Genomic DNA, 22,298 nt, shown 5'->3' on the forward strand with positions numbered 1-22,298 from the left:
GTAATGTCCTGTTCTTCAGTAGCTTGCAACTCAGACTTTCTCAGGTACTGCTGGGATCTTGGTGTTTAATAGCACTTGGTAAGCTTTTTTTTCTTTAATGAATTCTAAGCCTTTCTCAAACCCACATTAACTTTCAGTACCTTCAGCATTGCAGAGTTGCTACAGGATTTCTCCATTTTGACTAAGCTGTGTGTGCAGGAGGTCCTTTGGTTTGTTCTAAACTGATCTCTTCACTGGAAGCCCTCTAGTCCTGTGTGATCAGGCGCAGTGAGCCTGTTCCCATTCTCCATCCCACTTGTAATTCCACAGACCTCTGTCATAACCTCTATTTGTCATTACAGGTCCCATTGGAGAACTGTGGTCTATTGTTCTTCCTTCAGAAGCCATTCTTATCTTGAATCATACTTGTGTCCTTTTTCTGTACTTGAGTTCCTTCAGAGGTGGAGGATGCAAAATTGCAGAGAGTACTTGAGAACCAGGATTGCGCCATGGATTTATATTGATGTTGATCTGTGTTATCGCTGTAATTCTAAGATCGCCATTTCTGAGTGGCAGTAGCTAGTTCAGAGCCATCAAAGTGTATCTTAAGGTAGAACTGTCTTCTCCCTATGTACTTTACTTTGCAGCACTGAATTTTGGCTGGCACTTTATAACACTGTGTCAGCATGAGGCCTTTCACTAATCCTTTGCAATTGGCTTTTGACTTTTCACTGTTCTGAACCAATTAGTATCATCAGAAAACTCTTCCTCGTCCACCCTGTCCCAGAATCACCTCTGAATACAGTGAACAACACAAATCTGTGTAGAGCTTGATGAGGTATATGGAGCTGAACAAGTGTATCGACTATTATACATAAACCTAGGACTTTCTACCTAATCTTGTTGGTGAAGTGGTAGTGCAACTATGTAGCTTTGATATTGCCTGACTATATTTCTTTAGATATGTCTTGAAGGTCTTAGCCTGTGTGGAGTTTGAATTGTTTCTAGCCCTAATGATGTGTTTTGATTTATCCAAACCTTAAGGACTGTGTTTAGTAGAAATCCATAGAGGTTATAGAGACCCTCTCTGAATTTACAGCTGGCTTTGGAGTGAGCACTAACTGTGCACTCAGAAAAGTTAGCTGAGTCTTAAATGCACCAGCAGATCAGTGGAACAATGCCCATTTACACCAGCTGGCACTGACCAGGTCTTATCATCCCCAGCTAAATCAACTAGAACACGTGAAAGCCTCCAGGCTTTGCTTCCAGAAATTACCCCAGGAAAGATGTGAACATGAAAAGCTTCAGCCCAAAAGATGTGTGCTGAAATCAAGGGCCTTGGCTGTTCCTCTGTGTGTCACAATGCTGCAACTTTAGCATGCTTTCAAATGCTGCAACGTGTAACTGCTAACGTGAAATCTTAGGAAATTATTTTAATCTTCATTCCTTTGAAAGAAGGATTGTGCCAAATGTTTCCCTTGCAAGATAATCCAGATATATGAACAGAAGGGAAAAAGAACCCCACAAACCAAAGCCCAGGCCCACCAGTTACATGTAGAGCAACTGGAAACAAGGAGTTGTCTTCAGTGTGACTCCCTGCCTAGAGCAAATTGTTTCCTGAAAGCTGTGCCTTCCACTTCTGGAAACTTGTTGGTTTTTCTCTTGTGATGATGGTGAGTGTCATCTGTTTCATGGAAGCTGGTTGTTGTAAAATATATCCTTGGTTTAGATAAAAAATGTCAAGGCCTGATGGGAGGACTTGAGTGATGAAGATGATGAACGCTGCAGCAGGAGTTCTGCGTATCTGAGCTGGTATTGGCGGGATCCCACTGAAAGTTTGTGTCTACCAACTGGTCTTTCCCTCCCTTGTGTAGACTTTGTATCCCCTTCTCGGTGCTGGCTTGCAGGATTTCAGGTCTGTCCACATGCTGTCCTGTAGGCTGTTCTTGTTTTGTGACCTGGAATGCAAGCCATCTTTTGCACTGTGAGTGTACATGCATGCACTTAGCATTTTATTGGGATGGTTCGGGTTATGATATCTGCATACCTAACCTGTGAGGAAGGAAAGAGGTGTCCTCATTGCATTGTGGGGTGCTGAAGCCCAGGGTATTTTAAGCTCAAGGTTGCACAGAAATCCAGCTCCGTCTTCCCCATCAAATATTTTGCCATGTAAACAGTCCTTACTACTCTCCTTTATAAGAATGTTTACAGGAGTTTAATTTCTTTGTTTGTGCCTTGCAATGACTTCTAGTTTCCTTTTCTCTTTTCCTGCAGAGACGAATTTCTTTCAATTCCTCCTTGCATGATCTGTCAGAAACTGTGGACGCTTTGAGAGAGAGCCTTGGGAAGCTTGTAAAAGAGGTAAGGAGCGCCTTTGTGTCAGGAGAACACATCCCCATGGTTGCTGTCTTAGCCTGCAGTTGAGTACAAGAAGCACCTTGGTGCTCCTTGGTGCAACACAAAGTCAAATCCCTGGCTTGTTTTGAAACTTCCCCCTGTCCTACAGCCGTTCTCCCTCTGCAGTAGAGGCAGCACGCACTTTGCAACCCCTTGGCACTTCAAATTACAAATACCATAGGAGTTTATCAGATGTGTGGCTAAAGATTGGGTCCTCATGGGAGGAGCAGGAATTAAGATGTTTTCTGTGGGGTTGTTGCCTTCTCAGTAGTGGCACGACTGTTGGGCTTGTGATACATCTGCCTAGCAGTGCTTTGCAAACTGCATGTGGAGGTTTGCCTCCTTTCTAGTTTTTTTACTCCGTTGCCAACCATGTCAGGGTTGCTGCTTGGTTGTATCTACTGGACTCTGGATGTGGCGAGGGTAAGGCATGTGGAAGAGATATTGTGATTATTCTGATCTAAATTAGTAGCTATAGGCTGCTGTTTGATCTTTGTCTAACTAGCTTTTTGGGGCAGAGATTGTTTTCTGGTCTTTGTGGGGCTCTCAGTGCAATGGCATCACAACAAGGGCTGAGAAAGGCTCTGGCAAAACATAAATAGCGATCTGCAGAGGCAGAGTGACATTATGTAGACAGCAAGTATTTGTTTTTGCAGGTGAAACGATGGATTAAGAAAAAAGCCCTGCATGCCTAGCATGAGTCAGAAGTCCAAAACTGGGGGGTTTTTTTTGAGCCAGAAACTTATCTTAGTTGCTTTTCGGCTGGCTCTGACTTTGAAGTGCTGCTACTAGGCAAAAACATTCTCTCCCTGAAGCAGAAATCACAACCATCTGAACTAAACAATGCCGCCTCCTCCCTTCTGCTAGCCTTCCGTCTTTGCATCAGAGCAAGAGAGCTCAGAGCCGTGAACGGCAGTAACCCCTGGGAGCAGGCACACGCGCGGGTCACTTCAGGTTAGCCTGTGCTCCACTCCCACGGAGGGGCGGCTGCCGGGAGCCAGCGCCATGCCAGCCAACAATTCCTGGCATGCATCCCTCCCCGAGTCCCACAGCCTGCCGCCGGGTCCCATTTACAGTGAAATTAAGATGATTCCAGGATCGGCTTCAGTTAAGACCGTGGCAGAGCTCTTGCTGCTAGCAGGGAGGCTGCCCTTCAGAGTTTGATTACAGCTGTTTCCCGTTATGTCACTTAAGCTTGCCTTTTTTTCTTGTCTGGGATAAAAATAATTGAAACCATGTGATACTCAGTTTGCTGATGTGGCCGAAAACGTCCCAGGGTAATGTGCCTTTTGCTTGGCAGCTGTTTTGGGTAGGACTACTTTTTATTCTGCCCTATTGCTGTGCAAACAAAGGCAGCTTTTTCCTCTGCGTACAGCGTGAGCTGCTCCAGATGGCTTGACCGAAAGTTACTTCTTATTGTCTGGCAGGCTGATTTCTGTGTGAAAAGGAGGGACTTGCTCCCTTGTTTCGAAGGGCAGCAGCTTGAGGGGGTGGAGAGGACTATTGTTTGTGCCACGTCTAGAGCCTTTCTAGCAAGGAATTTTAATTAGGGAATGGTCTGAACAAAATATTTGTCTTTGAGTATGGGGATTGATTGGATCTGTGCCCCTGGGCTCTTTAAATCAACCTAGGAGGGCAGATGAAACACCGAGAGCAAGGGCAACTGTTAAGAAATACTTAGAGAGACAGGTCTGATGCCTGTGAGAAGAAATAGCTCGGTAACCCTTCACACATGAGATACTTGCATCCAGTGGTGTGAACGGAGCCGCTCTGCATGTCAATTGTAAAGTCGCTGGTGCCAAAGATGAAACAAAGCTCCTTGCTCAAACTGTGTTAAAATTATGTGTAAAAACGTATTTGCTAATGCAATCCCTCTGCAAGATGGTTAACACCCACGTTCATGGGAAGTCGCTGCACTTCCTATTTGTGTACCTTTGCTCGTGTTAGGGAGTTTATGGTACTTTACCTGAAGCAGTTGACTTTTTCCTGAGGAAAAATCAGCTGTTTTACCTCAGGTACCAAAAACTCCCCAGGGCGTCCCTTTGAGTTGGACACTCAAACTGTCACACCTGAAATGCAGCCTTGGCCTTTTGGGTGAGGAATCATCAAATCCCAAAATCCGCATGAGCATATGTAACGAAGAAAAGCTGTCGTGTGACTTTTTTTTTTTTTCATTCACGTCCCATGGTGCTAGTGTCCTGCCGGTCACCGTGAACCTGTGGAGCCAGCTTGAGTGGCAGCAGGGCACAGACAGCAGCGGTAGTGAGGAAATGGAAGTACGCTTGAAGCAGTCACTCTGGACACACGTACTGAATCCCCAGGCTTTAGCTGTTCTTACAGCTGTCTTCCATCATATCGATGTGTCATGTGTTTTCAGGCAGCTAAAAATAGAGGCTCCTTGTGTATGTGGCACATAGTAGCTGTTGTTTAGTGTCAAGAATTTTTGTCCAGATGTTGGCACATCTAAAGCATGCGCAGCGCTACAGAGGAACATGAAGGGTCAGGTTTGCCTCCCAGTGCAAGGCCAGAGACTCTGGGTGTGCTTTCCTTGGGTGAATTTGGATTGAATTGTTCCAGCACACCGTCAGTTTCTGCATTGTTGCTGGCTGGCTTTGCCAGCTGTCCAAGACTTTGATTATCCGCATTTTATTTAAACAAAGGTGGTAAAACCAATACACAGTGAGCAGAACTGGCAGATGGTCTTTGACTGACTGTGTTATTGTCTCTGAAAACAGGGCAGTTGGGCCACAGCATCTGAAGTTGCTTCTGAGATGCAGCTGATGAGCAGTTACAAATAGGTGTCCCAGCAGCTCTGCTTGCCCTTATTAGTCTGTGTTGCTGTTCTAGGCAGCACAGCAAGAACATCCAAGTTAATGTCACCTGATATTTCAGTAGCAGTCAAGAAATCAGATCAAATGCTAGAAAAGGTTTAAAAAGGATAGAGAACCAGCTGTAAGATGTTACCGTGACACTGTATAAAACTGTGCATTGCCCTCCTGTTCGATATGAAATACAGATCTAGGCCCTTCCTCTCCAAAAAGGAGTAGCAAAACTGGGAAAAGTTCAGAGAAGGGCAATTAGGACATTTAGAAGTGGAATGACTTCCACACACGGAACAAGGGAGTAGCCTGGGACTTGTCAGCTTGGAAGAGAGGTGAGTTGGGGATATGATGGAGGTCTGTAGAGTTGAGTGGCCCAGAAAAAAGAGATAGGGATTGAATGTTCACTGTCTCTTCCAGTGCAAAAAACATGGCACCAAATGGAGCTAACCATAGCTAATGAGTCTGGAGGTACCAATTTTCCCGGCCAGTTGTGCGTTGTCATCTCGAGCCTGGTGTCAGGCCGGCTGGGCCGGAGAAGGCTCCTTGCTGTGGCTGGCTGCGTGCACAGCTCATGCTGTGATCAGGCTCCAGGCTGCAGCTGGGCTTGTTTTCAAGGGTTTTCTGGGAATGCTGTGGACAATGGGGCAGGGAGGTGCTGGGGCAGGGACAAGCGATACCAGTCGAGGAGGTCAAACTGGCTGCCTGGTGTAAATCAGTGGAGGCTTGCTGACCTTGGTGGAATTGTGCCAGGTGACACTGCTGGGGCCTGCAGCTCATCCAGCCTGTCCCCCATGAGCCGCACTCACTTTGTCTTGTCCCTTACTCCCTCTGCTGACTCCATGCACCGCGCCCCACCCGGCGTGAGGGGGCTCCGCCGGAATGTGGGCCGTTGTGCAACCGGGGGGAGAAGTAGCTTCCACGTGAGCGGGCAGGGAGGGCAGAAACCACCCACAGCACTCGAGGAGAAAAATTTAAGTGTGAAGAGCTTGGCAAGGGCATGTTCCTTGTGCATGCACAGAAGAGGCTTCCTTCTATGTTCTCGCACTGTGGCGGGGGGAAATGCAGTTTCCCTGGTCTTTACTGCTGATGCTGTGTTCAGTGGCATTCTCATCTGTTCAAAAACAGATGTGTGATTTAACGGAGAGTGGCAAGATCTCCTTTCGCTAATCCTGTTCGTATCCCTGTTTCCACTCTCTTCTCCCACCTCCCCCCTCCAGTTGCTGAGCATGAAGAGCTGGAGCGACATGAGGCAAGAGGTGATGTTCCTGAACAACGTGAATGCCTCAAACTCCTCTACGCAGATCTACCAGGCTGTGTCGCGTATTGTGTGCGGCCATCCCGAAGGTGGAGGGCTCAAAATTAAATCCCTCAACTGGTATGAGGATAACAATTACAAAGCGCTGTTCGGAGGCAATGGCACTGAAGATGATGTAACTAACTTCTATGATAACTCCACAAGTAAGTGTAACCCTGGCATGGCCTAAGGTCGCATCTACTTCATGGTTGTCATTGCTAGTGTTTTCCAAACTTCCACAGATGAAAGCAGGTGGTCCTGAGGGACAGCATACCTTCTGCTGTTTCAGAAAGGCATGCACATGCCGCCTCCTGCACATGCCCTTCAGGCCAGCGAGGATATCAACGTGCAAGGGATTCCCAAGGGCCTTGTGTAGGTCCACTGCACAGCCTTCTGTGGACTCTCCTTCCCGGGGGAGAGGGAGCACAGTCATGTGCAGCCTTTGGAAATCTGACCTTTCCTGGACAAATTTTGCTTGTGCCATGCAGCGGGGCTGTGGGAGCAGTGCAGAACTAGCAGTGTGACTCTTAACGCTGGAGGCTACCTGGGTGCTCCATGTTTGCTGGGCAGACTGTGGAGGCTTGGACTGAAAGGGGCTTTTTGTGGAGCTTTGTAGCAGAGGAGGGTTTTTGTTGTCTGACAAATGCTGTGCTTTCAGCTGTGACTGTCCTTAAAGCTCACACAAGCGGGGCATATGCCTTCTGCAGTTGTCACTGTGCTGTTCGGCCACTCACCCTTGTCCTCTCTTCCTCAGCACCCTACTGCAATGAGCTGATGAAGAACCTGGAATCCAGCCCGCTTTCCAGGATTATCTGGAGGGCTTTGAAACCCTTGCTGATTGGGAAGATCTTGTACACTCCAGACACACCAGCCATAAGGAAGGTCATGACTGAGGTAACTCTAGCTCTATACTCCAATATGTAGAATGAGGTATGTTCTCGGGCTGTGCAGCTTAGCTGCTCTGTGTTAAACTGGGCCCAAACACAAGCCTAGAAAGGATTGCCTGCAAAGCACAGCCTCCCTAGTCTCTCATCTCCCATGTACTTGCTGTTGAATGCTCAAGGAGAAAAGGCCAGGCTGAACTCTCTTTGTAGGCTTAGCTGGAAGCTTTCCTGGTGGTGGCTTTTGATTATCCGCAGGCTTTGCATCTCTGATGTGGGATATGGGAGTGGGGAAGACCTTGATAAGCCTTCAGGTGTCCTTCCTCTCCTGCACTGCAGGCTGGTCAGTGGATCCTTAATAATTTCTGATTGTGATTTACCTAATGTGCTCTCTAATGCCCCAAGTTCCCTCAGCAAGACTCTTCTAGAACATGGGGAGGGGCTACCTCTGTGTGCCCTTCATCTCCAAGGCAGAGTCATTCTTCACCAAGCCTTGAAAGGCAGTGCTCAGCCACAGGCATCCACACTCTCTGTTGTTTTCCTTCCAAGTGCACTTGATTTTCCCTACTCTGGTCCTTGTAGAAGCTGAGCTGCTGTTTGAATATAAGCAACAGCCAGTACTTCGCTTGACAGGTCAATGCACCCTCTCAGCCCGCAGTGGATCTCTGCCAGCTTTTGGAAATAACCTTCCTCTCCTCTTTGCTAACAGGTGAACAGGACGTTCCAGGAGCTGGGTGTGTTTCGTGACCTCGGGGGGATGTGGGAGGAGATAAGCCCGAAGATTTGGACGTTTATGGAAAGTAGTCAGGAAATGGATCTCATTCGGGTCAGTATGCTGTCCTTGCCAGAACCACCACTGTCGTCTTCTGCAATAAGTGATGAAATACTTATTTTGGATGGTGCTTCAGTGCTGAGCTGGGCAGATAAATAGGATGGATGGGACTCCTTCTTGAAACACATTGTGATTGTACCAATCTTGCATTATGCTTGGCATTCCTTCCTTCATGTAACAACCTGCTGCAAACAGGAGCAGTGAGGGTTTAACACCCATTTCTAATCTGCCTCTGTGGGGAAACGGGCTGTTTCTTCCGCAGTGTTGCCCTGATGTGGTATGAATATCTGGCTTGGGGTATTTTTATAAGCTGGGGACCTGTGGGGTTGGTGACATGTTCAGCTGCCTGTGCTGTGCAATTCTCCACAACAGTGTTCTCGTGACAGCAGCAAAGCCAGCCTAGATCAGGTCCTGGAAGGTGCCAGGTGGCCTTGGGCCTACAGTAGGACTTGAACAGTTATCATGAGTTGAACCTACATGCCTGGCAGTAATCTGGCATAAATCTTGTAAAAACTTAATTTGGAGTTGCATGGTACACTTAATTTAGTAATACTTGGGTGCTCACGAGAGAAGAGCAAACATCACTGTACGGCTGATTGCTTCATAACCTGCTGTACATACTAGACCATGAAGAAGGAGCTGGGAGTCTTGTTTGGATTTGACACAGTTTCTGCTAGCCTGCTGGCTCCCTGGAGCATTGTGCCAGGTGTTAGACCTGCATTACTGGGGCATTATCTGCTTAAGTGGCTTAGTTCACTGCTGCTTCCCTCAGGTGCAACTCTGAGGGGTGGATCTTTGCACCCCGTGCTGATGTCTTTGGAAGCATAGTGATGTAGAACTGGGATCGCGCAACAGAGAAACAGTTGTGGAGTAGCTTTTCCTGCTGTCTGTGCAAGACAGCTGGTTGGGTGTTGTAGTGCAGCTGTTATACAGAGAGCCTTGAAGCCTTTTAAGCTTTGAAGTTCATTCCTTGTTTATCCCAATGTAATGCTGTGCTGAATAGTCTCTGACCTGCCCTGTTGCACTTCCCCATCCACATGACATACTAGACAGTCAGAGACATAATTTTCATCACTCCTGTGCCTCTGTTGGCTTTATGAAAGTTAATTCTGTAGATACTGGCATCAGGGAGGTGAGAATCGGGGCTACCAACTGTAAATTGAACCATTTGCTGCAGAGAGTGCAGACAGACAGTCAAGGTTTGGATATTGGTTTGCAGTCGTGTCCTTTGAAAAGTGAATGTTGCTGCATGTTGTTTTGGTTTTTTTTTCCTAGATGAGCCCCAGGCTTTTCTGGTTTTGTATTTTATGCTTCTCGTTAACCCTGCTAGCTCTGGTAGTCAATTCTTGAGCTTCCCAGCAGTCTGGTCTCCTCTTCTGTATTGGCACAGTAGCAGGGGCTCATTTGTTGTCACCTGTTGCAGTTCACACAAGCAGGAGTACTTCACTGTCAATGCCTGGGCAGCTCCTGTGCCGCATGCCATTCGGTTTAGAGGTGCAGCACAGATCACGTGTACGTGAATAGGCTGAAACACAGAGTTGCCTGTTAGTGGCTGCTTTCAAGGGGGAGGTTGGTCCTTTGCTAGTTTTTAGCCACTGAGGCTGCCATGCTGCTGGGTGATGGGTCATCACCTCCCAACTTTCTGGGTTGTGCAATCTGGCATATTGTTTCCTGCTGAAAGAGAGGAAAGATGGGCTTTGCTTGCCTATCCCTGGCACTTCCAGCTTGATGCTAACGCGACTGCTAACTTCAAGGAGGACAACATGTGCCTCTGGAGTTAAGGAGCTTTAATGTTGCTGTTGAACGTGATGACGCTGAGCCCCTTCCTGGCAGGCGTGGTGCCCTTCCTGCTGGGGAGGGTGGCACAAACCAACCTTGAGAGACCAAACGTGAAGAGTGTGCAGCACAGCCGATCCCTGTTCTCTCGGGTTTCCCTTTCACATGTTCTCCTTTGCCAGCTTGGCCTATTCTGTTTCCCCAGTTCGCGATGCTGTTTTTGTAACTATGTGATCCATTACTTTCTGGTTTGCTGGGAACAGCAGAGCATGGGGAAGCTTCTCACCTCTTCGCTTCATTCTTTGTTCTGCCAGAAAATCCATTTCCTGTTTTTCTCGGTTAGAATTTTTACAGTTTTCTCTCTTGTGCAGGGTGTTTTTTCTCTCCCCTACTTCAGTTCAACTGTGCCCTTTATAATTTAATGCTCCCTTCCTGCCTGCCCTTACATTGTCTGCCCAGGGCACGGTTTTCTGCTTCAATGCCAGGTGCTTCTACCTGGACTGCGCTTGTGTGGCGCATTGTGCATACATGTAGTGGGACAATAGCCTTGTCCTCAGAAAGCTAGGTGTTAAACCAGGTGAAAAAAACACTGTCCCAGATAGGAGAACAGAGAGGCAGGACATCATGGCTGTACAGGGCTGCTTCAGCCAGCCCTGATGGCACAATAGCAAAATATGTAAGAAAAGCCACCCGGCCTCTAGTGCTGGTGTTTCTGCTCAGCACTGTGACAGTTCATCCTCCAGCCATGCCACAGCCCCTCTCCGTCCCAGGTGGGAGCAGAGGTTTGTTCAGGAGAGGTGAGCAGAGCTTGGCAACCACCATCAGCCAAATGCATTTCTCCCGAACACACATCTCCCTCTTTCCTGTTTTGCTGGTGCAGGACCTGGTTTGCATGTGCGGGATGCAGAGCTGTGCGTGGCTCTCTGCTGCCCTCTCCTTGGGAAACGGGTGGCAGGACATGGAGGCAGCCAGCCAGCCTGCAAAGCACACCCCGTAGTGTAGCTGCCCCGGGGGAGACACATCCTTTGCAATGGGGCGGTAAGAGGAAGGACCCCACCATGCAGATCTTCTTAGTATGACAGAGGGGCTCTCCCTGCACCTTTTTAAAAGGCATTTTTCCCAGTAGTACTCGTTTTCATGATGAGAGAGGAGATCTAACATTAATTCTCAACAACTATTTCTCTTTGAAAACAAAATATCCGCAGACGCTACTGAAGGGCAAAGCTCTCTGGGACCTGCACTTGCCAGCTTCCAATTGGACAGTGGAGGACGTTGCCCGTTTCCTGTCAAACCATCCGGAGGACTTTGAGACAGCAAATGGCTCGGTATATACCTGGGTGGATGCCTTCAATGAGACAGATCGAGCTATCCAGACTGTCTCCCGCTTCATGGAGGTGAGATCCTGCTAGTCTGGGCAGGGAGCTGGGGGAGGGCATCAGCTTGGTCTCTACTCATGCGGTGGGGCATTCCTGGAAAGAGAAGGTAGATGTTCCTCAGTCCATTTTCTGTAAATGACCAGGCTTTAGTAGGGCTGTGTGCGCAGCATGTTAGAAAATGTCATTTATTCAAGTGCCTAAATATAGATACAGGAACCTAACTGTAGGCCTTGTTCTTGAAGCTCTTGCTTTGGCCATTGCATGTCATTTCCCACCCTGTTGTTACTGTGCAACTGAGAGCTGCTGCTTGCTTCAGCAGTGTAACAGCTCATATTTTGATCTGGGGTTTTGGCTAGGGACTGCGGTGAAGCTAGCAGCTGCTTTAAGCTGAGGAAGACATAGAGGATAATGAAAGTTGTTCTGCTTGTTACTTGGTCATCTTGGCAGACGGGTGCAAACAGAAGGAGACCTTGGCCTGTCAGGGGCCTGGTCCAAAGCCTTCAGGTCTCTCCACTGATTTTTAAAGGCTTTGAATCAGACCTAGTTTATTGGTAACAGAGAAAATAAGACTATCTATGGAAAGTGATACTTGGATGGGATCCTATAGCTAGTATTACAATGCTACCTAACCTCTTGTCCAGAAAATACCTTTTCTGGGATATTTCTCAATGATATGTGTTTCACTGGCAGGTGACCATCAAGCAGGAAAAAATGACATCTCTAGGAATTTGCTGGGCTACCACGAGCCATTGCAAAGTAGTCCAGCTGCAGCCTTTTTTCGGGCATGGCATTACCATTGCAGAGTTCATTTTTCTTCCTCCCAAACGTAAACAAAGTACATTCTGGTTTGGTAACTTATCCCATAAATCTCTCCGTTTCTAGTGTGTCAACTTGGACAAACTGGAGCCTGTGGCCACAGAAGTCCGGCTTATAAACAAGTCATTGGAGCTTCTGGATGAAAGGAGGTTCTGGGCTGGCATAGTCTTCACTGAAATAGCTCCTAACAGCTTAGAGCTCCCTCAACATGTGAAATACAAGATACGTATGGACATTGATAATGTGGAAAGGACCAACAAGATCAAGGATGGGTGAGTCTTGATGTCCTGCCTTATGAACAATTTCTTACAGGGGATGTGGTGATGAGGATTTCTAACAGAATGGTCTTTTTCCCTCGGTGCAGGTACTGGGATCCTGGTCCCCGGGCTGATCCCTTTGAGGACATGCGCTATGTTTGGGGAGGCTTTGCCTACCTGCAGGATGTGGTGGAACAGGCCATCATCAGGGTGCAGACAGGCACGGAGAAGAAGACAGGGGTTTATGTGCAGCAGATGCCCTATCCGTGTTATGTGGATGACATGTACGTATGCAGGCTGCTTTGAAAGCTCCCAGGAGGATTGTGGCTTGGGAGGTATGGGCTCTTGTCACTCATCAGGCATGGTTTATGTCCCTACTGTCAGTGGGGGAGCAATCTCCTTAGTGTTCGTAATCCCTGGAATTAGGACACCTGCATGGAGGATTTAGAATATGTAATGACTTTCAGAGTCCTTCCCAGGAGAAGGACTGTCTGTACAGGACTTTCACATACAGAGTGTGTTCCTGAGATGTGCCCATATCCCCAAACCCGATACAGGCAAAAATAGCACTGGGAAGAAAGCAAGAGACTTAGGCACAGGAGAGTGGAAAGAGGACAGTTGAGAGCAGTCCCCAGGAAAGGCGGGTCTTTGCACCTGCTTTTCCACTGAGCGATGGTTGCAACTCCAGCTCCCACTTGAGGCTGGTGATGTGCTCTAGAGCCATCAGCCTCACCTGATGGTCCTCACACTGATCCTGTATCGTGCTCTGCATATGAGCCGCTTTGTGTAGTGAAGCCTTAGCCATCACCATGCTCTGCTAGCCCTTGAGTGGTACTTGACATTGCACTTATGTTCTCACTCCGTTCTCCTGGCTCCTTTCATTCCTTCTCTCAGATTTCTGCGTGTTATGAGCCGCTCCATGCCTCTCTTCATGGTTCTAGCCTGGATCTACTCAGTGGCTGTGATAATTAAGGGCATTGTGTATGAGAAGGAAGCCCGGCTGAAGGAGACGATGAGGATTATGGGACTTGACAACGGCATCCTTTGGCTAAGCTGGTTCATTAGCAGCCTCATCCCTCTCCTGATGAGTGCAGGCCTACTGGTGCTGATTCTTAAGGTGAGTTGACTGGTTTGGTCTGTGGCAGCAGAATCTAGGGCCTTGATAGCCTGCTAAACAGTGGTCTGCACTGGTACACTGGGGAGGAATTGATGGGTATGGGTTGACAAGCAGCTTTTTGGGAGCAGGGTTTCAGAACAAAACAGGGCTGAGTGGCTGAAAACAGCTGGAGGGGCTGTGGTAGATTGAGTGCTCTTGAAAAGGTGCCTCTGGTACTGCCCCGCTTCTGGGAAGGCTGTTGTGCAAATTGCAGCCATCCCAGCCTCCCCTTAGCAGCAGCTCTGCGGACCTGCTTGTACTAGAGTCACCTTGGAGAGCCCTTTCAAAGCCTGATGCACCTGTTGTTTTCCTGCCAGATGGGGAACCTGCTGCCTTACAGCGACCCTAGCGTGGTGTTTGTTTTCCTCTCAATCTTCGGTGTCGTGACCATCCTCCAGTGCTTCCTCATCAGCACCGTGTTCTCCAGGGCCAACCTGGCAACTGCCTGCGGGGGCATTGTCTATTTCACACTGTACCTACCTTATGTGCTGTGTGTTGCCTGGCAGGACTACGTCAGCTTCTCACTCAAGATCTTTGTGGTGAGTCTTGAGGAAACTGTCCTGGGTACTGGACCTCCACCAGTATGGCACTCAACAGCTCTCTAGCTAAGAAGGGAGGGAGGTGGCAACGGGAGGATAATTTCCCAGTGTAAGAGCCTATCAGGCTGGGCTTGGTGAAGAGTTTAACTGACCCTGCTGGGAGCTGCTGGGAGGGTTTTGTTGGCTTTGGTACTAGAAGTAATTCAGCCAGACTCAGCTGCCTTGGTCTCTGTACGCTGTGATGCTGTACCACCAGATATGCAGGCTGAGGGAACCAGCTGCCTTTCCTCTGCACAGTACTTCTTACCAGTCTGCAGAGGGTGGCTGTTAGCGATCTCTTCCCTCACATAAGAGTCCAAAGAGTAAAGAAAAGAAAACGGGGAAACAAACAATTCTGGGTGGTGGTCCAGCAGAGACTTCAGGCCTTGCTTGCTTGTTGGAACCAAGACTGAGTCTGCCACTCCCTCTCTGCAAATACGGTCATGCTCCTTGCACCTTTGACTTTTCCTATAAGGCTTCCGGACCATGTCTGTAAGCCTTGTGCTAGAGCTGAGCTGCCCAGTTGGAGAGCAGTTGTGAAACACTGAATGCATGTTCATGCCTCCCATTTGCAGAGCCTGCTGTCTCCAGTAGCCTTTGGCTTTGGTTGTGAGTACTTTGCACTCTTTGAGGAGCAGGGAGTTGGTGTTCAGTGGGACAACTTCTTTGAGAGCCCGTTGGAAGAAGATGGCTTTAGCATCACCACATCTGCCGTCATGATGTTGTTTGACACCTTCCTATATGGGGTCATGACCTGGTACATTGAGTCCGTCTTCCCAGGTGAGGTCTGCTTCTGAGGGAGGATCATGTCTTCACGCTTTTAAATGGATCCTTTCACCCTGCTCATTTGCCAAGGTGCAAATTGGGCCCATTTTTAAGCAGAGCTGCAGAAAGGTCGTGGAGGAAAACGACAGACCAGCATCACAGTCAGGTTGTTGCTGCTAATAGCAGTGACTGTTGCCCAGCACAGAGGCTGTGCCCCATTGTGGCGATGGCTGAGCTAGTCCCAGAAGCTTTGCTGCACTTCAGCTGTTCCCTTTTCTGAAATGCTAAGTCCACAGACCCTGCTGCAGGGGAGGACTTGAGAGTATCAGCACCACATGTGGCTGCTTAGCACCTTCCAGCACTTGGCTTTTAATCCTAAAGCAAAGTTTGGGGAAAAAGATGTCTCTTACCCCACAAAGTCTGGCAGTGTCTTCATCAAGAAAGCTCTTTTCTTAGTCCTGCCTAACCTAGAGGCTTGCTGGGGGTGGAGTACTTCCCTCCTTGTCCTGAAAGGTAATATGAGAAAAGGGACAGATGCAGTCAGGCTCATGTAATGTTTTTCTCTTTAGGCCAGTACGGGATTCCCAGGCCCTGGTACTTTCCTTTCACAAAGTCCTATTGGTTTGGCGAGGAACCACAGGACAGGCAGCACCCTCATCCTGACCAGAAAGGGCCTTCGGAAGGTAAGTGCTGGGCACAGAGCCTTTCTGCAGGGAAGTGTTACGGTCTGCCTTCTTGAAAGGAGAGTCCGAGGACAGCAGGACTGGCATGGCTAAGGTGAAATTGGTCATCCCTTTGTTATCATAGTTTGGGTATGCTGATCAGGTGGGTGTATCCAGATAAACCCAAGGTATTTTGCCTGCTTGAGTGCAGGTGGGTACTCCAGCCTCATGGAGTTGAGAATTCCTCCCTTTTTTGCTGACCGTGGTGACACTAGAGATCTCCAACTCCCAGATGAGCCCAGTAGAGAGAAAAGAGCTGAAGGACAACTTCTGTGGAAGGTTCCTGTCCCTGATGAAGAAATGTGGTCCGTTCTTCATATAGCGCATTTCTCCTTGCATCTCCACACACTTGGGGGAATGGGATGTTTGTTATAACTCCCCCACAGCTGCTGTTAAAACCTATCATATCTCTCTCTACTTTGCTCTGTTTTCTTCCAGTCTGCAAGGAGGAAGAGCCTATGCATCTGAGCCTTGGCGTTTCCATCCAGAACCTGGTCAAGGTTTATCGTGATGGCAAGAAAGTTGCTGTAGATGGTCTCACACTGAACTTCTATGAAGGACAAATCACTTCCTTTCTGGGACATAATGGAGCAGGGAAAACCACTACCATGTAAGAACAAAATAGTGCTTTAAGACAGTGAGAGAAGTCACTCTGAATACTGCAGTTCCTATCAACATGGTAGAGAGAGCTGTACAACTGCAGTGTGCAAGCTGGTGCAGACTAGGGTGCTCCGCTGATTTCAGTGAAGCTCTGAAGTTGTGCAGCTGCCTCAGAAGATGCACAAATACAGGGGACTGAAACTGGAGGTAGTTCAGGTTGAGGCTGTGCCGAATGAATCTGCTGGCAGCATTTTTTAGTAATGACATTTGTGATTCTAACTTACCAATGTAAGGAAACGAGTTGGGACTGAAAGGATGAGAAGCTTTTAGAGGAAAAAAAAAATATTTCCTTCAGCCAGAGTCATGTGGGTGTGCTGTGATCACTGTTAAAACCATTGGAGCTGATTTTTTTTACCTATTAGTGAGATGTTTCTCAGACTACTTTCCCGATGTGGGAGTTCCCCAGGGCTTCCACCCACTCTTCATTCATCCATCCTGGCGTGTGCAGCAGCCACTTCCTAGTGGTAGAACGTGCTTATCTGTTGTGTTTGTCCTTCAGGTCCATCCTGACTGGCTTGTTCCCCCCAACCTCGGGTACAGCCTTCATCCTGGGCAAAGACATCCGCTCTGAGCTCAGCGCCATCAGGCAGAACCTGGGTGTCTGTCCACAACACAATGTGCTGTTTGACTTGTGAGTAGCACCTGTGAGACACAGGGCTGGTGTTATCCAACAGGCATTTGCATTCTTTAGGAGACTGTAATGTGCTTTCAGCTAGGACAGTCCTTTCTTTATCTGTGTGCATGGTGTGGGACAGTGGGGTGATGCGAGATTGGTACAAGGACATTCTGTTTATTAGCACATGCATACGGTCCTGTGAAATATCAGTAAGAGCCTACACTTTCATCTTTCGCCTCTCTTTAAGAAATCTACTCCATTAAACTTAAATAGGCCAAATGTTTCCCCAGTGCCTAGTGATTTGGGATGTTTGGGGTACTCTGTCAAGCACCCTTAGAGGAGGATTATTTACATCGGTGCTGAATAGCCACACCCTGAAATCAAGCCCAAGCTGAGCACACCCAGTCTGTAGCTCCTTCCTGAAACCTCAGCTTTAAAAGATGTTTACTCAAGCAAACCAACATGCTTCCTGTAATGCTAATGCAAGGGATGAATCCCAGCATGGTGCTCTCAGCTGTGCCCTGAGCCTGCTCCTGTTCCCTAGGCTGACTGTGGAGGAGCACATCTGGTTCTACGCTCGTCTCAAAGGGCTGCCAGAAAAGAAGGTGAAAGAGGAGATGGAGCAGATGGCAATGGATGTTGGTTTGCCTCACAAACTGAAAGCTAGGACAAGCAAACTCTCTGGTAGGTTCAGCTGCTTTTATATTTCTTAGCTGCTTCCTCAGCCCCAGCAAAACTCTCTTGGGTTTCACAGAGGCTGCATCACAGACCTTGGTTGGATCCTCCAATTGAATATAGACTACCACACAATTAAGCACTTAAGGAAATAAGTTATTTATTAAGTACCTAATCAGTATATCTTAGTAAACTTAACAATCTTACACTATCTTATGCTATATAATGGCCACAACAAGTCACTCACTTTCTCTGAGTATTTTGTACTTGTTTCCATCATGACATAGTCCAGCTACATGTGGTATGTGTTCTCCAAATGCTTACTAAAATGTTTGGGTTTTATGGGTTTAACTGAGAGTGGCTCAGACCATAATCTCCAAGTCCCTTGCTGTTTGTGAACTGTATGTGCATTTCTTATGCTGACTCCTGTTCTTCAGTTGGTGTCCTGGAGTGTCCTTCCCCTTTGTTCAGGAACAGCAGGATTCCTGTATCAACCTGTACCAGGTAGTTGAGGGACCAAAATTCCTTTGTTTCTGACTCAACTATCAGCACAGACTGCACATTTGACTTGGAAGGGAGAGCAGATGGCCACAGGTTGGCTTTAGTATTGAAGAGTGTGGTATAATTCCTTGCTGCCGCCTTTGGCACACTTCTGCAGGAGGGGTGTCTCCTGGGGACCTGTTTCTGCAGCTCAAGCTCTGGAGACCTGTGCTCCAGATCCTCAGATATGGTTAGGCCTCCAAGCTGGTGACTTGCAACTGCTGATGTTGAGATAGTATGATTCACTTATGGAGGGGCTTGCAAGGTGTGGTTTCCTGCAGCAGGAGGAGTTGGACTCCACTGAGGGAAGGCCATCCAGATGAATTATCCCCCATCCTGAAGATGATGAGACCCTGAAGGCCTGAAACAGTAGCAGTGCTTAGTCTTCTCAGTATGCAATTCTTCTTTCTCTTGGAGAGCTCGTTATCCACTGTGCTGCAGCTATTGCTGTTCCCTTCATCTCTGCCTCAGCCTGAACACCTCTTTCTTCTTCTGCCTGTCAGGTGGTATGCAGAGGAAGCTCTCAGTTGCCTTAGCCTTTGTTGGTGGCTCCAGGGTTGTCATTCTGGATGAGCCAACAGCTGGGGTGGATCCTTATTCTCGCAGAGGGATATGGGAATTGCTCCTGAAGTATCGACAAGGTATGCGGTCTTTTTCTCTACTCCTAATGAATGTGTCATGGAAAGCAAAAGAAAATCAATCTGATTCATGACTGTTCCCAAAATAGCAATGTGTCTTTGCAAATCTATTGTTGCCTGCACTGAGGAAGGAACAAAGATCCTGCAGGACAAGGATGTTCTGATCTCTCCTCTGTCCTCCTTTCTCATCCTGTTCATGTCAGAGCTCATGAACAAAGTTCCTCACTGGGTTGTGAGGGCAGGTAAAGTCAGAAATTTGCCCTTGGTATGCAGCAGCGTCCTGCTCTGCTTTGTGCAGCCAGCCTTGCTGACATGAAATTAACCTGCCTTTGCTGAGCATGACAAAGGCCTGCAGAAAGTGGGGAGAATAAACCCATGACAGCAGTCGTGAACCTTTTCCATGCTGCTAGCCTCGTTCAAAGGAGCCTGGACTTGTGGCATCGACCTCCCATCCAACTTCACGGAAAGATCCAGATGATGGTGGCTTTGGCTTGGGAACATGTGTATGGTTGACTTACCAGCAGTGTCTTCCCTTGCTTTCTTCCAGGCCGCACTATCATTCTCTCCACGCACCACATGGATGAGGCAGACATTCTGGGGGACCGGATTGCCATCATTTCTCATGGCAAGCTCTGCTGTGTTGGCTCTTCTCTCTTCCTGAAGAACCAGCTGGGAACAGGCTATTATTTGACCCTGGTCAAGAAGGACGTGGATTCCTCTCTGAGCTCCTGCCGAAACAGCAGCAGCACAGTGTCCTATCTGAAAAAGGTACAGCTGACCCTTACTGCTTATATTCATTCTTCCTTCATGAGATCTTAGGCTTATGGGAAGCAGCGGCTAAGATTTTACATGGTAGAATGTCTTAAAGAGAAATCCCTTACTCTTTAAAAGAAGTGTTACTCGCTTTTATAGGTACTATGCCAGATCACGTCTGGTTAAAACTGTTGCATGGGATGTACCTCTCCATTATAGTTTCTTTCAATGCTGGTGGTCCAAAGCTGGTCGGAGAGATACAGAACAGATGAAGTGCACGCTTCTGTTACACTTCTATAACTGTGACCTCTTACTTGTATTTCAGCCCTTTGCAGTGGTATGTCACCATTACTTTCTGACTCCTCTGTGGAGTATCCAGCATGTTGCAGCATCTGGCTGGAGTTACCTAGAGTGTAGCATCTGGTGGCCCCCTTTTTGATTAAACAGCTGGAAACAATGGTTGTCTTCTCTTTTGTGACCAGGACGATAGCGTCTCCCAGAGCAGCTCTGATGCTGGCCTTGGCAGTGACCATGAAAGTGACACACTTACAATAGGTGAGGCTTGGAAAAGAATGTAAGATTCAATCCCAGTGTTGACATTGCTCTGTCTTTGACTTTGGACAACTGCCTTAACCTTGTGCCCCTGTGTAGCTACAGTCTTAGGACAATTATTAAATTCACAGAGATGGTATTTTTAAATCAGTAAATATTGGAATGTTTTTCTTTTGTGAGCCATTTTGGGTTCAAGCTGTCCTGAGATTTAATAACCAAGGATTATGTAGTTGCTAGGCCTGTTAGCAATATGTAATGTTTGCTGGTGAACTGTACATCAATGACTTGCAGGGCTGCCAGTAGCATGTAAAAGCTCTCTCAAATTCTGCAAATTAAAAGAATAGCCAGGCTTGGGTCCAGGCTTTCATCCAAGTTATGCTAAATGTAAAAAGAAACCAGATTTTCCATGGAAATGAGCTGCTTTCCAGAGATGTCCCATTTTCCCTCCTTGCCTTCCAGCAACGTTTTTCAGACTGAGCTTTTCTTTCGACATAATGAGCAGTAACAAGATGAACACCATCTTTTCCTTTTGGTTCTTCTAGATGTCTCTGCAATTTCAAATCTCATTACAAAACATGTTCCTGAGGCCAGGCTGGTGGAGGACATTGGCCATGAATTAACCTATGTCTTGCCATACAAGGCTGCTAAAGAGGGAGCTTTCGTGGAGCTGTTCCATGAAATTGATGACCGTCTTTCTGATCTTGGCATTTCCAGCTATGGGATCTCTGAAACCACTCTGGAGGAGGTGAGCCACCTGAAGATTCTTTTTTGACTTAAACTATGCAAACTGAATCATGGCAGAAATAAGAACAAGACAGAGTACTGACTCTTCCTGTAAACATTTATGTGGAACAGGCAGCTTTGCGTTCCTCTCCAAAATGGATTGTCTTCTGCCATGTTTAAGTGTGTGCTCATAAAAGTGTGCATTAAAAACTGAACTGTAGTACAGGCAAGTGTAGACAGGTCCTTTGTACTCAGTTGCGCTTTGTGGAGATGTTATGTGAAGCTTGGCCCCAATTTGGCCAATTTTGACTGTGTAAACACCTTTGAGGTATTTTTAGGGATGCTTTGTGCTGCACTTAACTGAAAAACATAGATTTTTCAGTACCAGAAACCATACTTTACAGAAACCACTTAGGCATATGCCCTTGTCAGGGACGTTTTTAGGGTTTGTTTGTTGTGGCTGTGTTCTAACTGTCAAGTCTCCCCTTTTTTTATCACAGAAGTGTCATGCACTTTATCCACTGTTTATGTGAAATGCTTGGGGTTTGGTTTTTTTGTTTGGTTTGGTTTTGTTGGTTTTTTTTTTAAAATAATGACAAGGGAAACTGAAACCATGGTGTTGTCACGTACCAATGTTGCCTTCTGGTCCTCCCACAGCTGTGAAGGCCTTGGCTGCAATTTGAAAATGTTTTTTTTCTGGTGTAGGAGAGTCCATGGGACAAGTTCCACAAACGTGCCTATTCAAGCATGAACAGAAGTGTGAGCACTGTCAGACTAGTAGGAGGATGCAATTCCCCAAATGTAGTAACTAGGTCTTTACCTGAAACATAGGAAAGAGGTTGTGTTTGGGATGCATTGAGAACTGACATTGGAAAGGAGGAATGACTGGTATGTGGTTACAGGCTGTCTCCTGGAAGCTGGAGAGAAACCACAAAGTCCATGTCCCCATCACACAGGGGATAAACCCTGTACCCTCTGTTCTGGTGATGCATCTGTCAGTCTTGTGCTCTCTCATGGCATCTCCTGAAGCAGTCCCCACAATATTGCTCCCCATGTAATTTTCACTGACACTTATCATTGCTTTTCAGATCTTCCTGAAAGTGGCTGATGATAGCGGTGTGGATGCAGAAACCTCAGGTGGGTGTAGTTGTCTCCTACAGTGTTGAAGGGGACTTCAGGGGAAGGTACCCTTTTGTATGGTATTTGTGCTGTTTAAGCACAAGGCTGACCAAGCCTAGATATTTCAGGAGTAAAATCTCAGTGCAGGGCTTAGCTCCCAGGGGAATAAAGAGTCTAGTGGGTATCTCAAATGAGGAGTGTTCCTGGTCTCACCAGCCTTGGGCAGGTGGATGGCAGCATGTCCAGCTGTAGTGACACATGCCAAGGTGTGACAGGCCCTCTCTCAGACTGAGCTGGAACTCTGCTGTGCTAATATTTTTAATGACCTAAGATAGCTGTTCTTAGTATACTTAATGCATGCTCTTATATAC

The 22,298-nt window shown here is 47.4% G+C and overlaps 1 protein-coding gene across 7 annotated transcripts in view; it reads left to right on the forward strand.

The window, feature by feature from the left end:
- The window catches only part of ABCA1 (ATP binding cassette subfamily A member 1), a 99,812-nt gene that overhangs the window by 59,007 nt on the left and 18,507 nt on the right, over positions 1-22,298 (forward strand). For 6 of the 7 annotated variants that reach the window (XM_082336638.1, XM_082336635.1, XM_082336639.1 and 3 more), the window contains 19 exons: positions 2,254-2,340; positions 6,416-6,656; positions 7,247-7,386; positions 8,083-8,199; positions 11,187-11,375; positions 12,240-12,445; positions 12,538-12,714; positions 13,325-13,547; positions 13,904-14,125; positions 14,740-14,944; positions 15,499-15,612; positions 16,090-16,261; positions 16,811-16,942; positions 17,472-17,611; positions 18,646-18,783; positions 19,328-19,548; positions 20,016-20,088; positions 20,628-20,830; positions 21,897-21,945. In XM_082336638.1, coding sequence (XP_082192764.1) covers positions 2,254-2,340; positions 6,416-6,656; positions 7,247-7,386; positions 8,083-8,199; positions 11,187-11,375; positions 12,240-12,445; positions 12,538-12,714; positions 13,325-13,547; positions 13,904-14,125; positions 14,740-14,944; positions 15,499-15,612; positions 16,090-16,261; positions 16,811-16,942; positions 17,472-17,611; positions 18,646-18,783; positions 19,328-19,548; positions 20,016-20,088; positions 20,628-20,830; positions 21,897-21,945 — 3,049 coding nt within the window. Of the gene's footprint in view, positions 1-724; positions 1,653-2,253; positions 2,341-6,415; positions 6,657-7,246; positions 7,387-8,082; positions 8,200-11,186; positions 11,376-12,239; positions 12,446-12,537; positions 12,715-13,324; positions 13,548-13,903; positions 14,126-14,739; positions 14,945-15,498; positions 15,613-16,089; positions 16,262-16,810; positions 16,943-17,471; positions 17,612-18,645; positions 18,784-19,327; positions 19,549-20,015; positions 20,089-20,627; positions 20,831-21,896; positions 21,946-22,298 lie in introns of those variants that run through there. The other variant, XM_082336641.1, reaches the window with a different exon arrangement.

Source organism: Platalea leucorodia (assembly GCF_965183815.1).
Source record: "Platalea leucorodia genome assembly, chromosome: Z".
Lineage (NCBI taxonomy): Eukaryota > Metazoa > Chordata > Aves > Pelecaniformes > Threskiornithidae > Platalea > Platalea leucorodia.